This window comes from Chlamydotis macqueenii, chromosome 5 (assembly GCF_036417535.1).
Source record: "Chlamydotis macqueenii isolate bChlMac1 chromosome 5, bChlMac1.mat, whole genome shotgun sequence".
Taxonomy (NCBI): Eukaryota; Metazoa; Chordata; class Aves; order Otidiformes; family Otididae; genus Chlamydotis; species Chlamydotis macqueenii.
The window spans coordinates 19,828,518-19,855,697 of record NC_141560.1 but is presented as its reverse complement, the minus strand read 5'-3'; the positions used below and the strand labels follow the sequence as shown (position 1 = coordinate 19,855,697).

Here is a 27,180-nt window from a genome sequence, read left to right as displayed (position 1 = left end):
TTGCCAAGTGCTTTTTTTTAAGGTGCAAAAGTTGAAGATACTTTTCATTTGCTATTTAACATGCACAAAAGTGACCAACAGCATATACAACACACAGTGGTCATGGCTGCATGCTCAAAAACTCTGTGCAAAAGATGGGAAGGAGAGCATGAATAACATTTTGGGGTAAATGCACATACAGATGGGGTCAGTTTGAACATGTGGAAGGAGAGTTACAGCCATCTATCACAGGGGAAATAAATACCTTAATATTGGCACTGTATTTTCAACATGAAAATAGAATCAGTATATATATTTAAATATTTCTTTTTATGAGACCCTAAAAATGGAACACCAGCATTTTTAAGTAGTTTCTGAAACAAAGAAATCCCTTTTTCATATTTTTCATAATTGTTGTGGTTTTAGACATAGTTTCAATGTTATTGATACATGCTGTGTTGTATGATGTTGTTGTACTTCACTCCCTATTTTTATTATTGACACTGAGGTTTCTAAAGTTATTAACAGAACAAGGGATGGTCTTCTGTGGTTAATATAAAATGCCACCAATTCTTTGAGTTCCATAGTAATGATGATGTTCCATGACAATGTCATTATAACATTTATTTCTGTTTTAAAAATTCAAGTGTTATTTTGGGCATGACTTCATAAAGCAAGTTACAGTTGTTGGTACAAAAGAAAGAGTCCCTTCCTGTGAGGGTCACCATAGCTGCACCTCGTACTTTGGGGGACTTGCAGAGAACTTAGCAATTTATTTTGTTTCAGCATAAAGTGACTTTCACTGCCCTCCTCAAAAGGTGCTGGCAAGCATGAAGAGGAGCACTAATTTTAAAAGTAAGGAGTTCTTTCAGTTTACTCTTGGTAAGATTTTCAAAGTCACTTGTGAAACTTTAGAGGTATGATTTCCATTAGAAGATAATGAAACTTGGTAGTTTTAAAATACTGCTTCTTGACAACAATTAGTCATAATTATTTCAATGTGCCCTACGAGTAGTAAGTGCCATTTTGTATGCATTAATGCAGATATAGATAATCTAATATCTAAATAATTTAGCAACATATACACCTTGACATGTCAGGTGAGACTGTCCCATCAAATGCAAAACAATCCAATTTTGAGGTGGATACCTGTCCACTAGGACTGGAGAGACTGCTAATCTCTATATTTTAATAAATAATTATTGGAAAATACTGTTCATAAAACATAAGCAAGTCTAACGGTCCATGTAGTTAATTTTATACTGGTAGCTAAATAAATATCTACCTTATTGTATGGAACAGAACTACAACGAATACATATACATTTAAAATTTGTAAGAAAGCAACATTCTGAAGAGTGATAGGTGCATGATACAGCACCCAACATGACAGATGGCTTTTTAAGGAAAATGGGAGATCACAATAAAATATGGACTAGATAGCAAAATAAAAGCATTACCTGGAACCTCTTTTCAGCAGCAAGTGGGAAAGAGAAAAGGATTACTTATACAAGTCTGGCTGAAAGCTAAGTGTCAGTGAATTATTAAAAAAAATAATTACTACTGACTTTCTGGTTTGCTGACTTCCTTTTAGAACAACGGGATTATTCACAGCTTCATAGGTTATGTAAATCTAGTAATTGTACAGAAAACTCCCATTCACCTAAGTGGGAATTATGAACATGTATTGGTATGAAAATATAATTCTTAGGACAGATTCCTACCGTAAACAGAAAGAAAGCAGAAGCACACCCCAAAAACCTCTGAAGTACAGCAAGTGTTTAAAGAGTTGGCAAACACAACATCTGAATTGGTCAAAGAAAGCTTGTGCAGGTTTAACTTCCCAAAATGAGCTGATGGATAGAACAGTCAACTCACTACTAAAGACAGATGTTCCATTTCACTCCTAAAAATGCATTCAGCTATACTAAAATACAAACATCTCAGCTAGTCAAAATGTGTGGAGTACTGAGCACTGCTGCTATATGCTGTTTTTTCATTATTATTTAATTCAGTTTATGTTGACTGAAGATATTTCGGCATCTGTTTCACAAATGGGTTGCACTGGATGGGTGTTCTCAGTCACGTATGATGCATACTCCTATACTCTGACTAGCAAAAAATCATTTTTAACCATCAGAATATATGGACATGCACAGATTATTTCATAATATTTGTACTATGCATGGGCACTTTTCATTAGTCTGATTAGCAGCCACATTTCCTTTGTTTTGATTTGCTTTTCTTTTAAGAACAAGCAATTCCACCACAGCAGGGAGGACACTAGTTTTTTTCACTAATAGGTGAAGCAAAAATAATTTTTCTCTCCTCTATTAGGGAAAACTTTCCAGAAAATTAAGAAAATAGTGTTAAAGACTTAGAAATAAATTCTTTCCCCCCCACCCCCGCTCCACCAATGAAAATAATGTTTTACTGAGTATATTCTACTTAGTTCCAACTTTATTCTGCAATGAAAGACTGATGCAATATTTCTTCATACAGAAAACAAGTAAACTTTTTCTCCCAATAAAATTCAAAAGTATCTTGAACAGGTTTTACAGTCAGTAACATGCAATTCTTCTGGGACTACAGAATTCAAACACCACACACCTTCAGATATTTTTTCCAGAATAAGCACTATGCAGGGGAAATTAGAGTTTCTTCAAGAACAGAGCACAGTTTTCTCTTACAATTTTCCTGAGTTTGCTGAACCAAATGTTCATACAGTCAGAGGAAAATTTTTATTTTTCATTTGGCAGTTTCAATTCTTTAATCGCCAATTCTACTTCTTGAATCTCATGATTTAAGTATAGAACAAGATTTTCCACATGGACCACATGTTACATACCTAATTTCTAGCTGGCAAGTATTTACATATATGGAGATATGATTGGGTGCCTAACTGGTACAAGGTAGATTCAATAAAAGGCTTTTGTGCCATCTTCATCACTGAAATATAAAAGATTTATCTGGAGCTGTATTCAGCCTATCTAGCAGTATGTCTGTGTTTCAGTTATCCTTTTATTGAAGTCTTTGATAAATGCATATTGCTCACATAATTTCTTAGGTTCTGTTGTTAAAGTCAGCCTACAGAGATCATAACCCAAATACAAATCTTCCAACCCTCATCACTGAGCCATTCAATCACTCCTCTAGACATTTCATTCCTGGCCACATCTGATTATTTTAGTTGCAAAATGAATCAGTTTTTTTTCCTTGCTTTCAAAACTAGACATTATCTGGTAAGCCTTGATACTTTAGTAATTGTCTTTTTTATTTCCTCAAAGACATGATTTTTATTGCAGCTTCGGGAGGAAAAAATAATTACCTCAACCAGGTAAAGGGAGACCACTCCATTCCATAATGTTGTTCTAGTCTATCGCCAGTGCTCAGAGACACAGTAACACAGCTAACTAATGATAATGAAATTCTTGCTTGTAAAGAATGAAATCTCCAGAAATTTCAGGTTTTCAATCTCAAGCTTAATGCCCTGCACTAATGCACATTCCAATGTGCAGAAACTGACGCACAGAAAACTTAGCTTCAAAAAGCCCTGCTTTCTTTCTCAAACTATTTTTTAAAAGTTAACTTAAAATTTAAACTTTCCTGTAATCTAATTTATTCTGCAAAAAGGATTCACAGAGAGAGGGAAGAAGTTGCTAATAGACAGTCCCTTGCTATAATTTTTCATTTTGATTCCTGGCTTCTCCCTTCTGCCAAATCACACAAGTTGATAGAGCAAAAGGAGAGGACAAAGCTGATTTTTTACAAAAATAACACTGGAATTTGTGCTATTTACAATTTTTGCTATATCACAAGTCACTAGATTGGCAAGCCGAAAATCTAGCTGCATTCTGTCCATTTATCCAAAACATATGCAAGATGTTTGTATAAAATATATGAATTTCTCTTTCAGTGGCAATTACAAAGTGGCAACTGTGAGGTTCAAATAAAGGAAACATTTCAGTAGCTTACTCGCTCTCTCACCCCCTTGGAAGTACAATTTAGGTTTATTTACTGTCTGTATCAGGTTAAAAAAAAAGTCTTCACTTCTCAATCACAAAAGGACTAGTTTGTAAATAGTTTGTTAATTCTCTTCCTATTATGAACACACAAGGATCTAAAATAGGTTACGTATTTGTGTATAAGTCCTTACATACACACAGACACAAAAAAAATCCTCAAGAACAACATCCACAAAATTTTTAGAAGTAATCTTGCCACAATGCCTGGTTCTGAATTGCATCTGGGGGTGGATGTAGAGCATCTAAAGAATTTTCAAGAGACACAAAACACTGAGATCCTTCCATACAGGATACCTCAGCACATGGACTGAGTACTAGTATGTATTAAGAGAACAGGATAGTGATGACTATGAGAGAAAACCTCCTTCTGTGGTTTTAATTGCTTGCAAATCTTTATCATGGCAAATTTATGGTGAAAAATTAAACCAGAATTCCTGGTTGTTCAGTTTTGAGATCTCTTCGTACAGCCATTCTTATCTAAGGTACATTAATTACAGCATTGTCCCTTTGACATTGACAAATGGTGAACACTTTAGGGAGTATAAGAACAGATTAAGAATGAAGTGGTATTCTCCAGATTCTTCTCCCAGCCTCCAGTGATTTGCAGTTCAGGGAGTAGTTGAGCAAGAAGTGTTTTCAAAATTAAACATCCATCATGGATTTTATTTCTAAGCAATCTACCTAGCACAAAAACATACTAGGAAAGAACTTTTAGTAAAGGATAGAAAAAGTTTTCAATTTTTTTTTTCTGCTCAATATCCATAAAGCAAGCACATTAGGCACAGAGTAGGCATATTTTCACATACAATTATTATCTTTTAATATTATTATTCAGAAATTATAAATAATTCAAATTATAGACATAAGTGCTGCCTTACAGCCAACGCTATTTTGTGTTTTCAATAGAAGTTAAAATAAGTATATCGATGTCAATGATATATTATAGTAATTTTACTGTTAGAGAATGGCATATCATTAGTAGCAGTGGCCTTAAACTACACTGCAAGCATACCTTAAACCAATTGATTCTGAGTGAAATCTTGAGTTCTAGCATCCGTAAGTTTTTCAAAAAACATGCCTGAAATTTCAGGCTTCAACATATTTCTGTTCAGCTTATTAACTGTTACAGCACCAGCATCTCTTATTTTCAAGAAACACCTGTATCTCTCTTATTTTCATCCAAATACTGAATTGCATAGATAAGATTGTTACAAAACAAAAAAAAAAGTCCCAGAAAAAGTGGGGAAAATCATGTTTGTCCTGAAGAAAAAAAACAAAGGCAGTGCTGCCTAGAAGTATGAGTTGATGCAACTCACATCTCAAGTTAACATGTTAGCCATAGAAATGGTTAAGATACAGAAATGTCCACTGCTCCTAGTGAAACTGTGCTGTTCTGAACATGAAACAATTTTTTTTTTTTAACTTCTGCTATTGCAAGGAAAAAAAAAAAAAGTAATTTATAAGTAAAACCAGAAAACTAAGAACAGGACACTACCTCTGTCAAAGAGCAAAAATAATCCTTTGTTCAGATTCATGTTCTACAAATTGCATTTACATTTTGAATTCAAGCTGACTGGCAGAAAATTATTATGCTACACCAAAAGCACAATCCCATGTTTCATACGTCACACAGAAGTTACCTACCTACCAGACTGCAGTATTTTGCAGCCTTTTTTCCTTATTCTCCCTTTCTGACCCCAGGGATTCTTTCATTCTTTTCTACAGAGCTTTAGTAAAAAGGAGTGACACTTTTGAACAACCTGGTGATGTGTATTTGAATTTCTGACAGACTAAATGGCCTAAAACTCTGATTTTCTATGTCATCCTACTACTTACAACATAAAAGGTGAGATCAACTTAACTTTTCTTATAACATTAGAATAAAAATAAATTTAGTGAATCAATTTTTGGTATCCAGTTGAGTAATTTCTGACTCTAAATCCAGGCTACAGACTCATGCAACTCCTGGCCTTATAGATACGCTTTTGTGGGACAGAAGCATGACACAGATGAGTTTTCAGGTACGCTTCTTCCTTTAGTGTTCTCCTATTATTTATCTCATTTAATACTCTGGATACTAAAAATAATATTCTTTCTATATAGAGGCAACTTTACTACTCAGCTAGGGTTTACGAATTCCATTTCAGCTGTCAGGCACAACAGTCTTAAGTAGTAGTCTTTGAAGTCTTTACACATAGTCTTAGGGTTCAATTATCTGGTAGTATCTTCTCCATAGAGAATTAAACTCTTCTACACTCAAGAGTAAAAGAGGTTCAGATACTTTCTGGTAAGGAATCTCCTTTATACGTGAAGTCAAAATTACTTGAAAGACATTCTCAGAAGCACATTCTGCACTGGTGGGTACCTGTGATCCTGAGAATACAGGGATTCCAATAAGGTGTAACAACAAGAAACTTATCTCTTCTAACATTTGGCAGTCAATACAATGAGCCTACGCATAACATGGAATGCCACAGATGTACTACCCACACTCTAAGAGTACATCCAAATACCCTGTAAACGAACAAACACAGAAGAAAAGCCTGTATAAGTTACACATGCTCTGTATAACTTATACAGAACCACTAACTTTACAGATACGCATTTTTTAAAAGCCTAAAATCAGTATTAATTTGATAACGGATGCTAGTGGTATAAACTAAAATTTAGATGATAGACAGTGGCTTTCTTGATTATGTCAAGGTGTCTGCAGAAGGATACGCAGAGATTAACACATTCTATCATGTGTCATTACAGGCATGTGATTTCTTTGTGGAAAGAAGGTCCGGGTAGGTATGAGAGGAATTCTCCTTTCTTAACCAGTGTAGGTCCAAGTGTCCTGGCAGCTCAGTCTACAAATCTGAAGGGTGGCCTGCAGCCTAACACTTTGTTGTGCTACAAATGTAAGAGCATGCATATATTCTAAACAGTTATGTACAAAAACTCACTACCTAATGCAGGCACCTAACCTAGGGACTCTGCATATCATACGAATACTATGTGGACCTAGCAGCTCAGATCCTTAAATAGTATAGATGCATTGGTAAAATCTGCAGCCAATTCACTAACACTCCTCTCATACCTGAAGCTTTATTAGCTCCAACACAGTGGTGCAGATGTGGTGATACTGCTCACATAGCCCTTTCAGGCATCTCTGCAACACTTCCTGCACTTTTTATTCCATGTTGGATCTCCACACCAACACTGTGAATAGTCTTACAGAAGTCCACAAGAAGTCAGGTGAGCTCTCTGTCTACAGCTACTTAAGCCAAGCTGTTCCTTAGCCACTCCAAGGTACTGAGGAATAGAGGATGAGATTTGATTGCCTCCTCTCAAATACTCCATTTAGCACTCACTCATGTCTACTCGCACTGAGAACTGGGCTTATTCTTTGTTCCTTATCCATTTTCTACCCATTAACAAGCTACCATTTAATAGTAAATGGTTAAGACCTTCACTCCTTTACTTCTGTTTTAAAGTATAACTACTTTCCCAAGCAGCTTAAGTTATTAAAATGCATTTGATCTTGGACTTTGTGTAAATGAACTTACCTCACTACCCCCTGCCTTCATAGGAAGCAAAAGGAAAGGGAAATAAAAATAAAATAAAAATTAGTATATAAGAAAGTAGACTTACTAAAACATTTACCAGTCTTACACAATATTAACTTCAGCAGAACAGAAGTTAAAATGCATACAGTAACCATATTCTGGTTTTATTCTTCACAAAATTTTTTCTTCGAAGTTTTTAGTTGCAGACTCTACAACAGATTATGTTCTAGTGGTTATAAATTCTTCTTATTTCACATCTACTTTACCTGCTGGTCTTATTCTACTCCCTATCCCCTTCTCTTCCAAAGCATACAATAGTGAACCAAGCAATACAACTAACACTGCAAAGCAATCAACTTCATTTTCCAAGACTCATTAGTAAAAACTGCAGAATCAGTGTGGACAGAGTTTTTCAAAGGAAGGCAGCAGTTATCTGGAAACAGGAACAATACAAGGAGCAATTACAGCTGAATTAGTCAGATTAGTTTGGCAGCAAAAATCTGAGAGCTGTCTTTCAGTAAAAAATTGTACAGGACGTTGCCTATAAGGCCATCACTAGATACCACTCAGTATTTAAGTTTCATAAAGAATGTATCATCAAACACCAGCAAATAACTCTATTATCTCAAAAAATTCCCCCAACATAATAATATACATACATCATCTGTAGCCTTTTATACTCTCTGAAAAACAGATATAGCCTAGGCTTTATGCAAGACTTTTCCTAAGTCACTTTTTTTTCCTCCAAAGAAATACTTCCACTCTTTTTATACATACTTCTTAAGTTGTGTATATACTCCAATGTAATTATGTTTTACTATTAATAATCTTTTCAGATTGCTTTCTTAGGTAGAATTGTAATTTTGCAATTACCTTTCATCTAAGGTTGGCTCCTTTTGTTGCAGATGAGGCTTAATTCCAAACATTGGTCTAATGTTTGTTGATAAGGCTTTGATGGTGTAATTAATTTCATTTTCCCTTGTCACATCACTGTCATAACCTAACAAAATCAGAGTGAACAGTATGAAAACAAGATAAGATACCAGAAGAAAAAATTAAATCACAATTTGTGCATGTTTCAACAATTTACTGGACTAAAAGAGCAATTATACCATGTATTATTAGTAACATAAATACACAACAGAAAGAAAGTATCTGGGAATCATGAACATTGTTAAAAAAGACATCCTAAAAAAAAATAATTCTTTTTTTTTCCCCCCAAAGATCAAGACTACTAATGCTAAGTTTATGAATAGTTCTTAATTCTAACTGAAATTAATAGAACATGATGAAGAGAAATTTTTTCGGAAAAATATGTCACTATGTTTTCTTGTTAAGCTTAAGACCTCTCTTTCTTTTAGAGTATTTTTGAACACATAGCTTAAGAGGGTTCTGTGTAAAGCACCAGAGCCTAGGGAAGGCTACTGGGCAAAGATGTGCTAACAGGTCACAGGTAGAAGCTGAACAAAAACTCTTAAGATTGCAAATTTTTATTTAGAAATCTAATCTTGACCAAGTTCCCCTGCAGGCAATTAAATTACTTTCCGCATGTAGTCTTCAATATTTCTAAGCAGAAAGATATTGCATAAAAATTCCTCTCCAATGAATGTTTAATATCAGAATTGACAAGGAGGAAACATTGCACTTAGAAGCAGAAAGAACGAGTTTGGACGCTCATGAGTCCTTCGAATTATAACATGAAAAGGAAAACATTAAGTATGGCAAAAACAACAAAAGTTAATTCTACAAAATGTAATTAACACTTTATAACTACTGATATTATGATCTTGCAATAGATTGTTCCATATATGAACATCAGTCTACTATGCTTTCACGTTACGGAAACATGCTGTAACATCTAGAAAACTAAGATCTGACATTATACAGATTTCCATTCCATTAGAATTAGTACTCAAATCTAAACTGTGATGAATGTATTTTTCTATATAGATTTTTGGAAGTTACCCATAACTGGCACTTAATATTTTTTCATTTAAAAGATGTCAAGTCTTTTTATGTACTCTGGCTCAAAGCAGTAAGTTAAACCATTCTTTATCATTTTCTTCACAATAGTTTACCAATCTTTTCCCTAAAAATAAATTTTACTTAATGTTTTTGAAGCATCTTCACTATTTAAAGATTAAAACAGCCATATATAAACCACAATTATTTCTAAATTACAAGTTTTCCATTTAAAAACTGTTCTTGAGATAGCATAATCCAGGTCGTTTTATAAATTATTACTGACCTCCATCTTCTTCAGAATCTAGATCAGACTCTTCACTGTCACACTGTCTGCTGTCTCGATGCCCTTCCATCTCATAAGTCCACAGCATTAAAGAGGTGTCTGCTCCTCCAACAGTGACCAACAAACTGTCGTCATAGGTCCAACGGACATTTGTTACATGGGTACTGTGAGCAACATACCTCTTAAATTTTCCAAACTTTCCCTAAGAAGAGAGAAGAAAAGGCACAGAACAAATTTAACCAGTCTGCTAGATAAAAATGAAATGAGTTGCCAGTGTACAACGTGTTCTTAACTTCTTTACAGTTTGTTTCACCTGTTTTGCACTTATATGTATCACATGATTTACCAAATTCCTTTCGTATAGCAACTTCATGAAACATTAACTATACTTCCATACCAAGCATGCAAGAATTTTTTTATAAACAAATTCCACCAATAAACACTGGATCATTTTTCCTGTGAGAAAATAATCTCACAGGCTAAGAATAAAACATAGATAGAATATTTTTGAGTCAATACTTGTGCATTGTTACCACCCCTAGCATTGTAAAATATTCAAAATTGAAGAGTGTTTACTGATAAATATACAGGTAAACTAGCAGGGTTCTCAAAGAGCAGTAAAAAATACTACATGCTTCTGGAATGGCTTTTCTATGATGCATGATTAAGTAATATTAAAGCTCTTAATCTTAGAGAAAAATTACTGATGTTGGACAGAATGAAGGTCTATAAAGTCATGAGTGAAATGATGGTGAGGAAGAAGTGTTCACTGTCTTCCAAAACAAGACTTTAAGGCGCTAATAAGTCACTGATAAAAAACCACACTGAGGATATTAATGCCTAAGATATTATTAGATGGTGCCTGTCCCACTCCCATCCTTACAGTTTTTCCTATGTATTTGCCATTGTTAGTGATAAGACACTGAATGAGATGGCCCTTTAGTCTGACCTGGAATAGTCATTCTTACTAACTGAAAGTTTAATGCATTGCAAACTGCAGTGTAATATTGAATGTCTTTTTTGATCATAAGTACAAAAGTATCAAAGCATTATTTCGTTCTGAGTGATGAATTTTTACAGTTTTGAAAAGGCAGTTTTAGTAATCAATCTTCTCCATGAACTGCTGAAAATTACTTACTTTAGCAGGGTATCGAAATAGTTTCACAAATCCAAAATCATCTCCTGTGGCTAATACTTTACTATCACTAGTGAGGCATGAAGCAGTTACATCCGTGACTTCACCAATGATTGGCCAGATTCCTTCACAGCAAGAGCCCAAAACACTTGTCCATGACGCCCAGCCAATCTTTTCTACCTACAAAAACAACCTGTTTGAGAGAGAGCATGCTTCTTCCCCAGGCAGTTTTCTTCCATTTCTCATTTCAAGAAAAAGTCCTTGCACTGAAAGATATGTCACATCTAAAAGATAATATTTTAGCATATTAACCACTTATTTTCTCACTATTCAGGATTTCATTTGAGACTCTTAATCTTACCTCTATTAACTTCCAGTTACAAAACCTCTAGAAGTATTTAAAAATTTTACCTTACCTGCCCTTCCATGCTAGAGAAAACAAAGTACATTTTTCAACACTCTCTTTCGATCTCATAAAAAACAGTATGTGAAAATTATCCATTCTCACTCTCTGCCCTATGACAACACTCTAAGTCTGAGAAAACAAATCACTATTATAGCTATAACACACTACACTTGTCTATGTATATTACGCATACTATATTGCATTGTTATGTAAAGATAGACATGAGGTCTTCCACAGCAAAGTTAGGGCTAAATAATTTGCAATAGGTTCTCAAAGGCGTTTAGGTACCAAAAGAGGCACACAGAAGTCCAGTGAGATTTTCACGAGTGTGTAGGTCAGCCAAATATTCATTTCTTAACAGAAGTGACAAATGTGGTATCATCTATGTATTTTATCATTCTGATTACATTATCTAATTGAACAGGCTGCAAAAAAGGATAAAGGACAGCAAATGCCTAAACAGAACCTTCTTCAAAAGATCAGTTAAAATTAAAGCTTTATACATTATTCCCTCTTATGTGGTATAGATGGCTGTATCATAATTCTAATTTGCAAACAAGTTAAGAATGCACACCTCCAAACTAGGAATTGTCTGCTTTTTCCCACGAGGAGCTTCAAAAAACAACTGCTCTTTAGCACCAGTGTTGACTTGTAAGAGCTTCCCTATAAAAGATATTACATATTGTACATTAACATTAAATAGAAGATTCCATTTAAAAAAAAAAAAAAAAGAAAAAAGTATATTTTGATCTTTTTGTTGCTAACAGCATTACGTAAATCATTTGCTTCCACTGGAAAAAGTTGCATATATAAACAGTGGATATGGAAGTATGGGCTTCTGAAGATCTAAGTCTCTTTGAAAACTGGAACAATGCATCACTTTCCTCTCCTGTTTATGCTTGTCCCATCAGATGACAGACAAGATACACTGGGTCTAATTCAGAGCTTGTTTGACCTTGTTTGTGACAAATGGATGGCCACTATGCATGTGCTCCTGTGATTGAGAAGCACCTATGTTGCCTGGCCAATGGCTGCGTCCAAGCAGCTGACTTTAGCTTGCCTTTATAAGACTACTTCTCTGAGGGAAATTCTCATTAATGTTTCTGTCCTCTTCCTGTTTTCAAAATTCTCAGGGGAAGCTAACTTATTACATTATTTCAAATTAAATTGGGACTGTTTCAAAAGTGATTATGTAGAGGAATAAGAGCAGGAACTAATAGACTGCACAACTGTACCACCTTGTTTTTGTATTAAACAGGACTAAAGTTAGTGTTTCAATTAATCATGTATTAAGAACCAGGAAGACAGGAAATGCAGTCTTTCTGCTATTTTTGACAACATGGATATATATTCTTGAGCTACACAGGCAACTGCATTATGCAGTACATTATTCAAGAAGCAGAAGTCAAACAATAAACACAGAAGATGTAAAAGAAAATGAAAACAAACCAATCTATAGAGACAACCGATTTTCCTTCAAATTGAACAACTTCTAAATATATAAGTAGTATAAAAATCACGGTTTTATATTCAGTCAGATGCTGTGAGCATATTCATATACTGAAGAAACAAATCTGTCACACCATAAATTTATACCGTAGATGTACTGTATTTAGTGTGTAATGTAATCAATCTCCCAGTAGATTTTTAGAATGAACGCTACTTACCTCTCATGTCCCAGTCCATGTGTGTAATATAGCTGGAGGCTCCCTTGCAGATTCCTACTCGTTTACTGCTCATTACATTGTAAATATCTACAAAGTTGTCACAGGATGCCACAGCTAAGTACTTTCCAGCGCCTAAAACACATCAGTAGAAACACAAGATATTTTCAAAAATTGTAGCGCTCTGTATATTACACACAAGTATATTCTGGAATTTAGCTACATGCAACTCAGATTTCTTTGAAATGAGCTTGCTAATTTATACATAGTCCCCAACAGACTCATGTCCATATTACATAATCAGAATCAGCATGAAATATAGAACCATTACATCTTCAAACGATAAAAACTATTTGATGAAATTTTAAACAATTACTGCACTCGGAGTGGTAAGGCTTACATAACCAGAAAGTAAGCTTATATGAGAACCAGTACCAGTAATTTGCATCAAATTTCTCCTACAGAAGAGTATTTTCACTGAAGTAGTATTATTAGTTTAGGCCATACCTTTAAGGTCCTAAATAAGAGCTATACTGTTTCAAAAAAAAATAGCCTCACTGGGAGTGCTAAGCACTGTAGGGGGAAAAAGAAAAAAAGACCACACCAGAACTTTCCAACACATCCGTTTCAAGCATTCTCATTAGCTAACAGCAACCTCAGTGAAGAGCCAAACTTATGCAGCTCATAAAGCGGAACCCTAGGGACCTAGGGGGACTGTTGAATATTCATGATTTAAAAATCTACTGTTGCATTTATGAGCAAACATATTCCAACAATCGCATCCTTAAATGAGCAACATAGGACTTCACATCCAATACTTTTCAAAACATTAATATCAGTCTTGCTGACTTATTTGTTACACACAAAAGAGTACTACAAATCTCTACTTCTTTTATCTTTTAAAGGTTATAAAGCTTGCTTGAACAACCTTGATACAAAAATCTCCATTTTAAATCACTTACCAGGAGAAAATCGGATCTCTGAAATAACATCTTTCCGGTGCTGGAAAGAGACTAGATCCTCCAGGGTATCTGCATTAACTATCAAAAAACTTCCATCATTGAGACCAACAGCTAATGCTTTTCCATCAGGAGAAAAGCAGCAACATCTGCCTCCTATAAGGAACACAGAAATGGCAATCAGGTACATTTACAGTGCCTAATCCCTCTTTTAGCTTTATTTTTCCAGTAGTAAAGGAAAGCTATTCTTACAGTATATAGTTAATTGAATTTTTCAGATGCTGCCAAGATAATTTCCAAGCTCTACATCTTTGATGGCAAATCAACAAGTAGACAACTGTAGAATCTTAGACTACATTTACCTGCATATTAATTACCGTATGTTCTACATTAGTAATACAGATTAGTCACTACTGTCTATACATTTTCAATTTGCTCTCCTTCTTAGTATCTGGTGCCAGTTGTTACCATTTGCTCAGGTAAGGAGAATACAGCTGCAAAAGCCCTTCTCAACTCACAGAGAGCTGTTGTTTGCTATCATGGTCACCGTGTCATATAATCCTTTTAATAAACATGCCAAGTTTCGGAAAAATAGTTTGATTTCCAATCTAAATTTATTTATGGTCAGCTTAGATAGATTTGTTTCCACGCCAGAATTTGCTATTAGCGTAAATATTTTTCCCTACTATTTCTTCCTCTGATTAACTCGTAGAGAATAATCCTTTATTTAGCTGACTCCATCACAAATCTTCTCATTCATTATCCTGTAGCTCCTCTTTCTCCATACTTAACTTTCAGTTTAATTTCGTTCAGCTGAACACAGATGAAAAGTGTACATCAAAAATATTCTGATTAGTCTCTTGTAAATTAAATGAATACTTCAATACGTGCTTGGAAAAATACCTCACTATCACATGTAATTGTTATCCTGCGATCAGCTAGAACTTCCTGAGTCTTCTGCTCCTCAGCTACACAAACATTTTTCTTACAGTCATAAAGTCTTTCCTTTTTTAATTACCAAACACTATCTCATTTCCATTACTGCAGTCTGCAGAAGTATCCAGCTCTTTCTGTAAAGTACAAAGGTGCTTTTTAAGATCGCCAAAGCATCTAAAAAATAAGTCTCATCAGCAAATTAAGTAATCGCAGTCCTTATTTTTCTGCCAAAACTACTCTTAAAGATATTAAGAAATACAAGCTTTAACACTTGAGCATACTTCATCAATTTGAAACTTTTTTGTTTAATCTCTGCTTGTGTCAGCTCATGACTCTTCCAGCATTTATTTTATCAGTCAAAATCATCTTCAACTAAGCTACCTATAAGGTTTGTATCAAAATGTTTTACTGAATGCCAAACAGATAAAGCCTACTGTATTCCTTTGTCTAGCAAAGCGTATCTATCATTAAAAGCTTGTTAAGGTCAGTCTGGTCTAATCCTAAAAAAAGTCTCCTTTTCAGGAGATTTTCCTTACCCACTTACAAGAGATTTTCCATCTGTCAAAATAGAATTTAGTTACATAGCATACGAGTAAGAATTTTATGACTGTCCTCTCTCCTTGACATTCCAGATTCTTCTAACATTCACAAAGGAGAGAAATTCAACATTACTTTTAAGATTTCTTAAGCTTGCAACACTGTAAGCAACATGGTAGATTTATGTAATTGGCTCAACTTTTATTGTAAATCCACTGACTTGAATGTGTCACAATTGCAAATAATACTAAGAACAGTATTACACAGAAATCTTTCATTAGCTTAAGGGCTACATAACTCATGAACATAGCATCGGTAAAATAATTTGAGCAAAGATAGGAATTTATTCAGTCTTGCTTTTGAAAGATTGATAATGCTAGTAAAATGTCAACTGAATTCAGTTAAGTATTTTTTCATACTAAGCATCTTACCCTTCTTCAATTTGCGAACAGCTAACATACAATGGCTAGGAGATAAATCCCATATTCTTAAGGTTTTGTCATCACTTACAGTGGCACAAATAGGTAAATGAGGATGAGTAGCTAGACCCCAAACTTCCCCTTCCATGTGACCCTGAAAAAACACAATGAATCAGATGACTTTGTATTTTAAACTGAAATATGAAATAACACATATAAGAAAGTTTTAAACAAGAGAGAGAGAATATGCACATCTTTAGAAAATAATGAAGAAATATCTGAATAGAAACATGTAACACCTGAAAAAAACCTCACTCTGCTACTTACAGTAAAAGTGAAATTTACAGTAATTAGTACTAGAGAAGACTTTTCCCTGAGAAATAATCCTCACACACATCTATGTCAATGACAGACAGTGGGATCAAGCGGACTCTCAGCACATTTGCAGATGACAGGGCCCTGAATAGCTTGATCCAGTTGAAGGTGTCCCTGCTCCTTGCAGGGGCGTGGACTAGATGACCTTTAAAGGTCCCTTCCAGCCCAAACTGTTCTACAATTCCATTATTTAGATTTTTTTCTTTACCTTAGGTTCTACAATATTCTTTACAAAAATTTAGTTCTTTACATATTGCATTTGCCACCCAGAAGTGTGAATTAAAGATTCATAGATCTTTATTAAAGTATGAAAGAAAATCATATGATTAAAAATATCTGTTTTGTAGTCAGGCTTAAAAAATGCAGTCTGTTTGGTATGGCAAAGAAAGCAGAAATGATTTTTACATAATTAAAAAGAAAAACTAAAAATAAACCTCAAGGAAACAAATTTTAAAAATAATAACAGTAATTAGTACTCAGAAAAAGTTAATAAGGAATTTGGTGGAGGATCCACCTTTTTTTTTTTTTAAAAAAAAGAAAAAACAAACAGAAAAAAGATCATTGTGTGTTTGAAAGGATGAACTTGTTGCACAAATCAGTACATGAAATTCTGTGATCTGTTTTGCTCATTAAAGAGTCATAATGGTCTAGCCTAGCACTAGTTTGTATTGCTACGAAGTGACAGTAAGTGGCTAACTTCACTAGTAATTAAAATACTTATTTCACAACAGCCTTCACTTGAAAAATAAAATAGTGTTTGTGGTATGGAATATTTGACTGATATTTAACATGTACCTGAACCAGCAGAGTTATTGGTCCACTTTTATCCACCTCCAATATTTCACCATTCTTTGTGCCCACTAAAATATGACCATGTCCTAAAGATATGGCACGTATAGAAGGATTATCTTCTAAGAGGAGACCTAGAACATTAAAATGTTAGAAGATAGAAGATTCTCAAGTATGCCTTAAAGAGGATTTTTCACACATATGCACATTACATTCTACTCTGTAGAAAAAGATACTCAGAATTGAACAAGTAGAAACATATTCCTGCACGGAAGAACATACATGTTTGGATTCATTTGGCAATTACCCAACTGACCCTAATCTTTCTTCTCAATTGAGTATCTCTGAAGTTTAATTAGCGTGACTCAGTGAAAAAATGTGCATGTGAAGTATCGACTATACTACTACATTGCTAGCATTCATGGTACCTTTAAATCTAGCTTTTTATCACACAGATACAAGAATGACATACTCTGCAGTAGAACTTTTTAGTTAATGGATGTTTCTATTCATCATTTTTGAAAATCAAACCACATACATTAGAACACAGCAAATGTAATTTTAAGGCAGGGGGCAGGAATAGAAAAACCTATCCAGAACGTCAAATAGGGAAAACTGTAAATCAGCACTAAGATCAAGAATAAATAGGAATAATAAAAGAAAGAAAATGTTCTTAAATAATTTCAAAAGTCATATGCAGTTACAGAAAATTAAGTCATAAAATATACTAATACTTTATAAAACTAACCAAAATTCTGAATTCCATTCCACAAAAAAGATCAGACAAGATACTTCATTATTAGAAATATAATAGGCTTTTTGGTTGCCACTTAAAAAAAAAAAAAATCACCTGGGTGGTAAGAGATTCAAGATTAAATCAATTAATTCAGGCAGATAATAAGGTAAATATTATGATCTGCACCCACCAAATGTGCAAACAGACACTACAACATACCATTCCCCTCCCAACAGAAAAAATGATTTATTAAGAATCAAAAAAGCTTTTAAAAAAATCACTTTTAGCATTCATTATGTCAAATGTGGATTCCCTCCTATTGGGAAAGCAATTCCACAGAAAGAGTTTTCTAAATAAAGTATTTTAAATAGAATTTAAAAATAGGATAAAATCCATGTTACCTTTAGACCCAGGGGCCAAAGCAGCCCTTTTGATGGCATAGGTTTTGAGACAACGTTCAAAGGTATCATCCCAGAGAGCTACTACTCCATCCTTTCCTCCTGTGACAAATCCCTTGGGAAAAAAAAAAAAAATAACAAGTTACAATCATTTATTATCTTTCCTTATTTTTTCAGTGATTTCTGATAATACTGAAAATGGATTATATACAATACTGTAATGCACAGAACTGCATATATTAGAGATTAAAAGATCAGGAGCAACAAAATTATTGAATTCTGCTTCTGATGAAGGCAGCACAGTTCTGTACGGTCCATGTACAGAGGCTGGATTTAAAAGTTCTAACCAATAAGCTTCTACCATACTAAAAAAATAATGTAATTGACATACTGAAATGTTTTTCTTGCTATTTAGCCTCAATATCCCTTTGGCATTTCACCTCATTATTCCAAGCCAAACTAAGTATCACTTAAAAAAATTTGCTCAGTGCTTACATTGTTCAAATATATGCATATTTGTGCCATTTTGTCTTCAAAAATTATTTTCAGCTATTTAATGAAGTAACAGGTACACACAATACTGAAATTATTAGTTCTTTCCTTTGGAGAACTTACTTCTTGCAATATGAATAACACGTGCTTTGTCCAAAGCTACTATACTGAAACTCAAATATTAGAAGGTGGAGTAACTTGGTCTAACCTAGCAAAATGCAAACATACACATAACTTCAACATTCAAGTAATCTAACTGGAACACCCATTCACATATAAGCAGATGCTTCAAGTCTTTCCTGAGTCAAAAGAAGTTGAGAATCAGGAGAAAGCACTTTGTGATCGACAGATCAAATGCTTCTACTAGTAGATGGTAATTACAGAACAAAACAGTAAGAGTATGATCTTCCTCTCACAAGCTCACATATTCCATTGAAGTTAAGCATGCTTAAATCAAAAAGTACTTTTATTTCTCATAAGTTACTATTACTTCTTTCGTAAGAGGTCATGAAAATTACTGAATAAGATGTCACTGGACCACAAGGGTTTGAGAAACAACATGCTACATAACAAGAACTAGAGACAGCCATAAAATACTATTTTGAATCTGGACCCCACAAGGCTTTTCTGTAATGGAAACAAAGCCATGGACTCCTGAGTTTGAAAAAGGTCTAACTTCATAGACTTTTTTGTCCAGACATCGAAAAACAATGAACAGTTCATTTACTTTTTCCAATGCGTGCATGCTGAACACCGGACCATCATGTGCTTTGACAGTTTTTATGAGAAACACATCTCTCCAAATACACACATCCCCCGTGGAAGTTCCAGAGAACGCCATCTCTTCAGTCCAGCCATATACTGCACACATCATTGTATCGGTTCTTCCCAATGCACCTATGCAGCCCTTTCTGCCAATTAGTCCTCCACCTGGTTCAAATCAAAACAAGTGATCAGACGTTTGCTTAGAATTAATTTCCAAAAACTATACAACCTTACCCAGAGCAACAAGTCCTTTTCTTCCGGTTCACTCATGCTCCCCAAAAAATTGAGCCTGAGAAGAGTTCTCACAAAGTAATTTTTTTGGTACTATTTGGCATCTTTCAAGATAAAAACCTTACTTTTAACTCACTGCTTGAATCTGGATTTGAACATGTACATATACTCACACAGACATACAAAGAAAAAGTGCATTTGTAAACTTGCAGTTAAACAAAACCGTAATACCTACCACACAGTTCATACAAATTCCTAATGAAATTAACTTGAAAGAAAAAAAAATGTTTAAATCTCAACATCTCATTCTTTTCATGATATGTTTTCGGTGAGAGGATTTCTAAATTTATTTTAGAAGTTTGCTATATTGGCCTCCAGGTAATAGAAATGTTACAGTTATATGCATCTTCAAATTTTTTAAAATACCATATCTAAAATAATTTGACAGGTATAACACATAGCAACTTCTGTCTAGAAAGTCAGATTTATATTTTCACAATCCTCAGAGAAACTTCATGCGGTATAACACAGAAGCCCCTCAGGATGTGCCACTTCATACTGTTCTTATACTTACAGAGGTGAGGTCTCTGAACCTCTGCCGTCACTTGGCACTGATGAAAATTTAGTCCAAAGCACATACTTCAGTGTCACTTCCCACATCAAATGCACCTGCTCTAGTGCAGATTTCAGAGACTTGGCATTTCTAAAGGTGCACCGATACTCTACTCCTCACATTAACACTGCTAAGTGCGTTTCACAGTGACTGTCTTGCCAGTGTGCCATTGCAGTTTCACACAGATGGGCTGTGGCATTAGAGAAATTTGATTCCTGCTGACTGAGCAATGCCAGAGAGAAAAGGGGCATTTTAAACAATTTCATTTCTTTAATTCAAAATCACTATCTCCAGGCTTTTATCACAGTTAATTCTTCTTTCTGAAGAATTCATAGTAAGTAAATATTCTGACACACTTTGTTCCTTCTATGGACAGCAAATACAATTGTTAAAATTAATAATTTATACAGACTTCAACAGCTTGCTCTCAGGCAATCTTGATTAATTTCTGCTGGAGCTAGAACCAAGAAAACTAGTGTCATTTTTTTTATCACAGACTTTTCTCACTACAACTAATCCTTATCAGGGACTCATGTGACTTGATGTACATAAATTCTGCATGAATAATTAGAACATTCTTAGCAGATATGCCAGTCTTCCATAGTGCATATATTTTTATATATGTTTTGAGGTTTGAAACAATGAAGTTCACACCAACATCAGGGAATGGATTTTTCACCCTTCAAAATTTTTCAAGCAGATAAAGCAAGCTGCTTTATCTTAGTTTTCAATTGCCAAGTTCAACAGAGATACTAAACAAACAGGTCTCAGCTGGCACATGTGTCTTCTTAAAGTACTTTGTCGAAATTTTTGTATGTGGATTTTTATAATCTTAAATTCATTTATATTTGTATCTCTTTATAACATACATGTTCTAAATGTCCTTCTCCCAAAACTGTTCTATGATTTCAGAGCAGCTCTGTAGCATTTTCAGATGTGCTATATTATTATTAGACATAAAAACAGATAGTAGGAAATCCAAGGTCCTTTCTATTTGCGTAGCTCCAGCTCCACGGCAAATTGATCTTAAAAAGAATTCCCACTACTGCCATAATGCCAGTTAACGTTATTTCTACCAGGGCAAAGCTAACTTAGAGAGAGATATATAAACATTTGCTTTTAATGCATGAAACATACTATAAGAGATGCAATATTTATACTTTAAGTAACAGAAAATGCTGTAATTCTGGAAAGTTTCCTTACCTGCTCTACGCCAGAATTTCATGTGTTTAATTCCAACTGTAATCAATTTATCAGGCATGTAAGGATTAATCTTAACAACAAAAATCTTATCTTTGCTTCCCCTGAAATGCAAAGCAAAATGTTTTAAATAAAACTCTTCATATTTTTAAACATGTCATGGGTTTTTTTTTGCAAAGGTATACCATCTTTACCTTGCTAACACTGACTTCCAAATCATCAACAATAATTTATTATGAGGAGTAAGAAAGCCAAAGACCTAACATATTGAGTCCTGTTCTATATTCATTGCCCTTTAGATTCCAAAGTAGGTTAGTACTTCAGAAATCCACTAGGTGGCATTTTGTTTGCAAAAGAACATGCATTTACATTGAGTTTAGGTATATGGCATTTAGACCTCTGACAGCTCTTAATGAAACTTAAAAGGTGTAAAATTGTAAATCTTATTTTAAAGCAATTTTGAAAATAAATTGCCATTCTCATCCACCTTTTAATTGATTTTTGTATTTTTCTTGTTAGAATAAAACATGCTGCTATATAAATTTTAAACAGAAATTTCAGTTGTATTCAAATATGTTGTGGTTTAGATTACTTACTATGCTTTTATAAAACTAATGCCTTCCTTCAGTCCTAAAGCTTGAAAACTAGCTTTCAACCATGTTTGCTATGTATGCGTTGTAGTTTTGCCCCACTCAGGACCCAGCTGTGCAGTCTCTCACTCACTCCCCTCAGCCTCCGAGGGAATAGGGAGAGATAATACAAGAAAAAAAAAGGCTCGAGGTTTGAGATAAGGACAAGGAGAGATTCTTAAAGTTATCATTATGGGCAAAACAGACTCAACTTGGGGAAAACTATTTATTTATTATTAAAACTAAAGTAGGATATTAACAAAGAAAACAAAGAAATCTTCCCCCACTCGTCCCTCCTCCCAGGCTTAACTTTATTTCAATTATCTCTACCTCCTTCTCCCTCTCAAGCAGGACAGGGGGGAAGAGGGAATGGGGGTTATGGTCAGTTCATCACTTGTCCCTTGACACTGCTCCTTCCTCGTCAGAGGAAGAACTCCTCACATTCCTCCCCTGCTCCAGCGTGGGGTCCCTCCCACAGGCTACAGTTGAAGAACTGCTCCGGCATGGGTCCTTTTTCCACAGGGTGCTATCCCTCCAGAATGGCTGCCCAAATGCAGGCCCTCCATGGGCCACAGACTCCTTCAGGCATCTGCCTGCGCCAGCATGGCATCCTCCACGGGCTGCAGGTGGATCTCTGCTCATCCATGGGCCTCCATGGGCTGCAGGGGGACAACCTGCTCCACCATGGACTGCACCACGGGCTGCAGGGGCATCTCTGCCAGGAGCAGCATTACTCCTCTGCAGCCGTTCCTCTCACAACAAATTCTTCACAATTGGCTCAGGCAGACGCCTCTCAGGATCTCAGGTCGAAGGAGGTGATTCTCCCCCTCTACTCTGCCCTGGTGAGACCCCACCTGGAGTACTGTGTCCAGTTCTGGAGACCCCAACACAAGAAGGACATGGACCAGTTGGAGAAGGTCCAGAGGAGGGCCACAAAGATGATAAAAGGGCTGGAGCACCTCTCTTATGAGAGGCTGAGAGAGTTGGGGCTGTTCAGCCTGGAGAAGAGGAGGCTCCAGGGAGACCTGATAGCGGTCTTCCAGTACCTCAAGGGGGCCTACAAGAAAGATGGGGAAAGGCTGTTTAGTAGGGCCTGTTGCAATAGGACGAGGGGTAATGGTTTTAAAATAGAGGGAGGGAGATTTAGATTGGAAATTAGGAAAAAATTTTTTACTATGCGAGTTATAGAACACTGGAACAGGTTGCCCAGAAAGGTGGTGGAAGCCCCATCCCTGGAAACGTTCAAGGCCAGGCTGGATGAGGCTCTGAGCAACCTGATCTAGTTGGGGATGTCCCTGCTCCTTGCAGGGGGTTTGGACTAGATGACCTTTGAAGGTCCCTTCCAACTCTAACCATTCTATGATTCTATGATCTCTTCACATCTCCTCTCCTCTCCACTTCTTGCAGCCAGGCTGGGCCAAGTCAGGCCCAGCCAGTCGCCTGGCAGGAGGCCAGAAGCTGAGGGCCGCAAGGCCCACAAGGCTTGTGCCTCCCCCTCTCTTCAACTTCTTCACATCTTCTTTTTTTTTTTTTTTTTCATTTTTTCCCTTCTTATATATGTTATTGCAGAGGCGTTTTAGGGAATATTCTGCTACCAATTGGCTTGGCCTGGCCAGCAGTGGGCCTGGTCTAAGACCGGCTCAGTCCACCAGACAAAGGGGAAACAACTTCTAGCAGCTTCTTGCAGAAGCTGCCACTGTAGCCCCCCCTCACTAAACAAAACCAACACACTATGCAAGGAAAGAAATCCTTACTAGTAGTTGCGGTTTTGGTGGGGTTTTTTTGTTTTTCTTTAAAATGCGAACAGACTCTAATCCCTAATTGTTGCTGTCTGTTCAAGAGTGGCAATAATCTTTTACCTTCTGTCATTTTCAGATCACTAAATGAACTAGTAGCAAAAAGCATGAATCTGTTTCTTTCCAAACTCATACTGTAATCTTCAAAGTATAGATGTTGCTTTCAAAAATTCCATTCAATTCTTCTGAGTAGGTAGGAGGAAAAACACTTCAGAAACTAAATCCAGTATAAACTGGTTAAAGTTTGATTAAAAAAAGGAATTAAGTGAGATTGGTGGGTTCAGAGAGCAGGGGGATTAAAAAAAAAAAAAAAAAAAAGATCACATGAAAGAGCAACAAATGAAAAGCCCAAACCAGTATCTCTGGAGAAGCCAAGCTAACCAGGCTTCTGACAAATAATTGGGAAGGGAGTACTACTCTTTATCTACATCATCTATTCAGGATTTTCATTCCTCAGTGGATAAGAAACTCAAAGCGTGAGTTTTTAAATTGTATCTGTAGAGAATAATAAATCCCTTTCAAACTAAGCTAGAAAAATATTTAGCGTATACATACTGAATCCAGACAGAGTGGGGAAAAACACACTCACATTACTGCTCTATTTAAGCAATATATCCTCAGAAACAATAACGTCAAAGGTTTCAAAAACATTACTCAACATTAGAAATAAGACTCTGTGTTGTAAATTAAAACTCTATTTAATAAACATATATGAAATAATTTGTGCAGAGTCAAAGAAACTTCCAAAATATTTAAACTTTGGAAGTTACCTAGTCTAACTTCCTGTTCAAAGAAGAACTAACTTCCAAGTTAGATCAGGCTGCCCAGGACTCAGAAAGAAAAGGGAAAGATCCTTGAAGAAAAGAGAACTGAGCAAAACAACTGCAAACTACTATCCCAAGAAAGACATGAACTCTGACAAAAAAGATGTGAAAGGCAGAGCATAAATCAACATCTTTGGGAGGGCCAACAGAAATGCATGGAGTGAGTTTTAAAGAAATTATTTCAGAACACATCAAATAAATGTAAATAAACTTTGTCTTCTATGTCTTCTTTCTCCACCAGTTGAGCTGTCACTGTAATAATTTTTGTTGACTGTCAAAGCTTCATTTTCTTCTTTCAAACAAAGTTTTAAGGTTGTGCTAAATGTTATTGCCTGTATCACTGAAGTGACAGAAACCTGCTAATTTACTAGAGAACTATTATTCTTTAACAAATATATTTTGCTTACTGTCATTTGACAGTAAATCTAGGCACAAATTTGAAAACAAATTTAAATTCCTACCTTACTGCTGAGAGCTTTTCTCCTTTCTTCCAGTCCCAGAGTACAATAGTGTGATTGTCATCTATTCCAACAGAAGCCAATCGTTTCCCATCCGCTAGAAAAATAAATGTGTGATTAAGAGAGTAGATAGATAACATTATGTTGCAATAATAAGAAACCATATTAAAAATATTATAACTTCACAAATATTACAAGAAGAATGTACAAACAAGTAAATAATCATGACATGCTTAGACACATGTCTGTCATCTGTTCGATTTTAAACTTGAGCGGTCAGTTGGATGGAATTCAGGACTTTAACTTATCCAGTCTAAAAACTGCACTTAGATTCTCTGCATTTGTATCAAATCTTTTGTTCAGCTAGTTGCTGACACAGTTGCACAGAAACCTTCATCACAGGTTGTACTGTGAGACTTCTCTGTTCACTCCAAAAATCTCTGTTCATTTCTGAACAGGAAAACATTGAAGCAATACCATGAGGTTTATGAAATATCCTTGAACATAGTAATAGTATGAAGTCTTTGAGCAGCTCCGACATGTATTGCACATTAACCTCCAAAAAATAAGTTATCTCTGCTCACTCGATTAATGACTTTCTGACATGTATCCACCTTTGAAATTGCTATGCATCCATGCCAGAATTTGGGAAATGAGATTCACATCTTGAAAAAGGAGAACCAAGGAAAGGTAAGAAGCATCAAAGACCCCAACTACTCATCTTTGTGATCACATATGTTCACTATGAAGTTGGAGAGCCTATCTAGTGCATCCTAACCATTAAAGAATGAACAGAAGTCAGTGGAGAAGAGGAAATTTAACAGTGGTACGAGAAACATACAGGGTGCAAAAATCTTGAAAGAATTACCTGACAGCCTCTTATGTTATGTTAGTATAAGGCAGAGAGAGAGGCAGGGTTTCTGCCCAGAAGAACTCCATAACTGGACTTTCTGAATTTATCAGGGTGCTACTCAACTGGCTTGCAGGATTTAATTTAAAAATGTGTACATCTGATCAATCTGCTCAAAAATTTGCTTACACAGTTGTAATGCAGACACAACACTCAAGATCTGTGTGCCTGCCTCACACAACCAAAAGAAATTCCAAAGAATCAGCTCAGCTACTGAATGGCACAGAACCTGTTCTTACATTTCCTGACGGGCAAGAGTCCACAGGAGCTCTTTTTAATGAATGATCACTTTAAGACAGACCCTCTCATTTGACATTGATCACTGGAGAATATTTTTAGTACAAAATCTTCAGTGTAAAGGAAATCTCAATTACTCATTAGAACTGATTGGCTTCTATTTTCATACAGAAAAGATAAAATTTATGTAAATAAATAAATAAATACTTATTACCTGAAAAATCAACAGCACAAACACCATACTGGTGATAGCCCTTTAATACTGAGAGTGGTTTTATTGTTTCTGTATCCCAAATGTGTATTGAGGAATCTCGACCAACCTGAAAGTATACATATTTATAACCATTTTTTAAATTTCTCAGTTACTTCACACAGTTGTTTGTAAGTATAATATTGACAAAAACTTTTTAAAGTATTTGAAAAAAATTACAATTACAAATTTTCCTAGTATTGCTTCTGTCTGGCTAGCAGCATATTACTCCTTCTCTTGCTTTACAAATACTACTCCGCTGCTGGCTCTTTCTTCCCTCCAAAGAATTTAGGCATATTAATCACAATTAACTAGAGTCCTCTTGTGGAGGAAAAGTCCTTCATTGATTGCATTGTGGCGTATTTATTCCATCAATTCTCTGTCAATTATTCCCTATCTAAAAATAAAAGGTTATTTCTATTGCTCGTATGTAAGCTACTCTGTGTTTGAGAAATCAAGGCGACTTCTGTTGCTTTCTGGTGTCACGACAAGTGCCTACAAGTCAGATTCTAATGCACTGAAAACTGTGGAGTAATCTCCACTAGATTGGCACTAGTATAGGTAACTAGAACTTGGTAAGAAATGGAATATAGCTTATTCTTTTCAACTATATACAAAC

The 27,180-nt window shown here is 35.4% G+C and overlaps 1 protein-coding gene across 3 annotated transcripts in view; it reads right to left on the bottom strand.

The window, feature by feature from the left end:
• The window catches only part of EML5 (EMAP like 5), a 113,439-nt gene that overhangs the window by 25,432 nt on the left and 60,827 nt on the right, over window positions 1-27,180 (bottom strand). The window contains exons 15-29 of one of the 3 annotated variants that reach the window (XM_086748363.1): window positions 26,526-26,631; window positions 25,168-25,261; window positions 21,461-21,561; window positions 19,376-19,578; window positions 18,160-18,271; window positions 17,029-17,156; window positions 15,871-16,012; window positions 13,970-14,122; window positions 13,011-13,142; window positions 11,918-12,006; window positions 10,941-11,117; window positions 9,803-10,004; window positions 8,428-8,554; window positions 7,555-7,569; window positions 1,439-1,447 (exon numbers count right to left, since the gene is read on the bottom strand). In XM_086748363.1, the coding sequence (XP_086604489.1) occupies window positions 1,439-1,447; window positions 7,555-7,569; window positions 8,428-8,554; window positions 9,803-10,004; window positions 10,941-11,117; window positions 11,918-12,006; window positions 13,011-13,142; window positions 13,970-14,122; window positions 15,871-16,012; window positions 17,029-17,156; window positions 18,160-18,271; window positions 19,376-19,578; window positions 21,461-21,561; window positions 25,168-25,261; window positions 26,526-26,631 (1,790 nt within the window). The remainder of the gene's footprint in view (window positions 1-1,438; window positions 1,448-7,554; window positions 7,570-8,427; window positions 8,555-9,802; window positions 10,005-10,940; window positions 11,118-11,917; window positions 12,007-13,010; window positions 13,143-13,969; window positions 14,123-15,870; window positions 16,013-17,028; window positions 17,157-18,159; window positions 18,272-19,375; window positions 19,579-21,460; window positions 21,562-25,167; window positions 25,262-26,525; window positions 26,632-27,180) is intronic. The other 2 variants (XM_086748362.1, XM_086748361.1) reach the window with 2 other exon arrangements.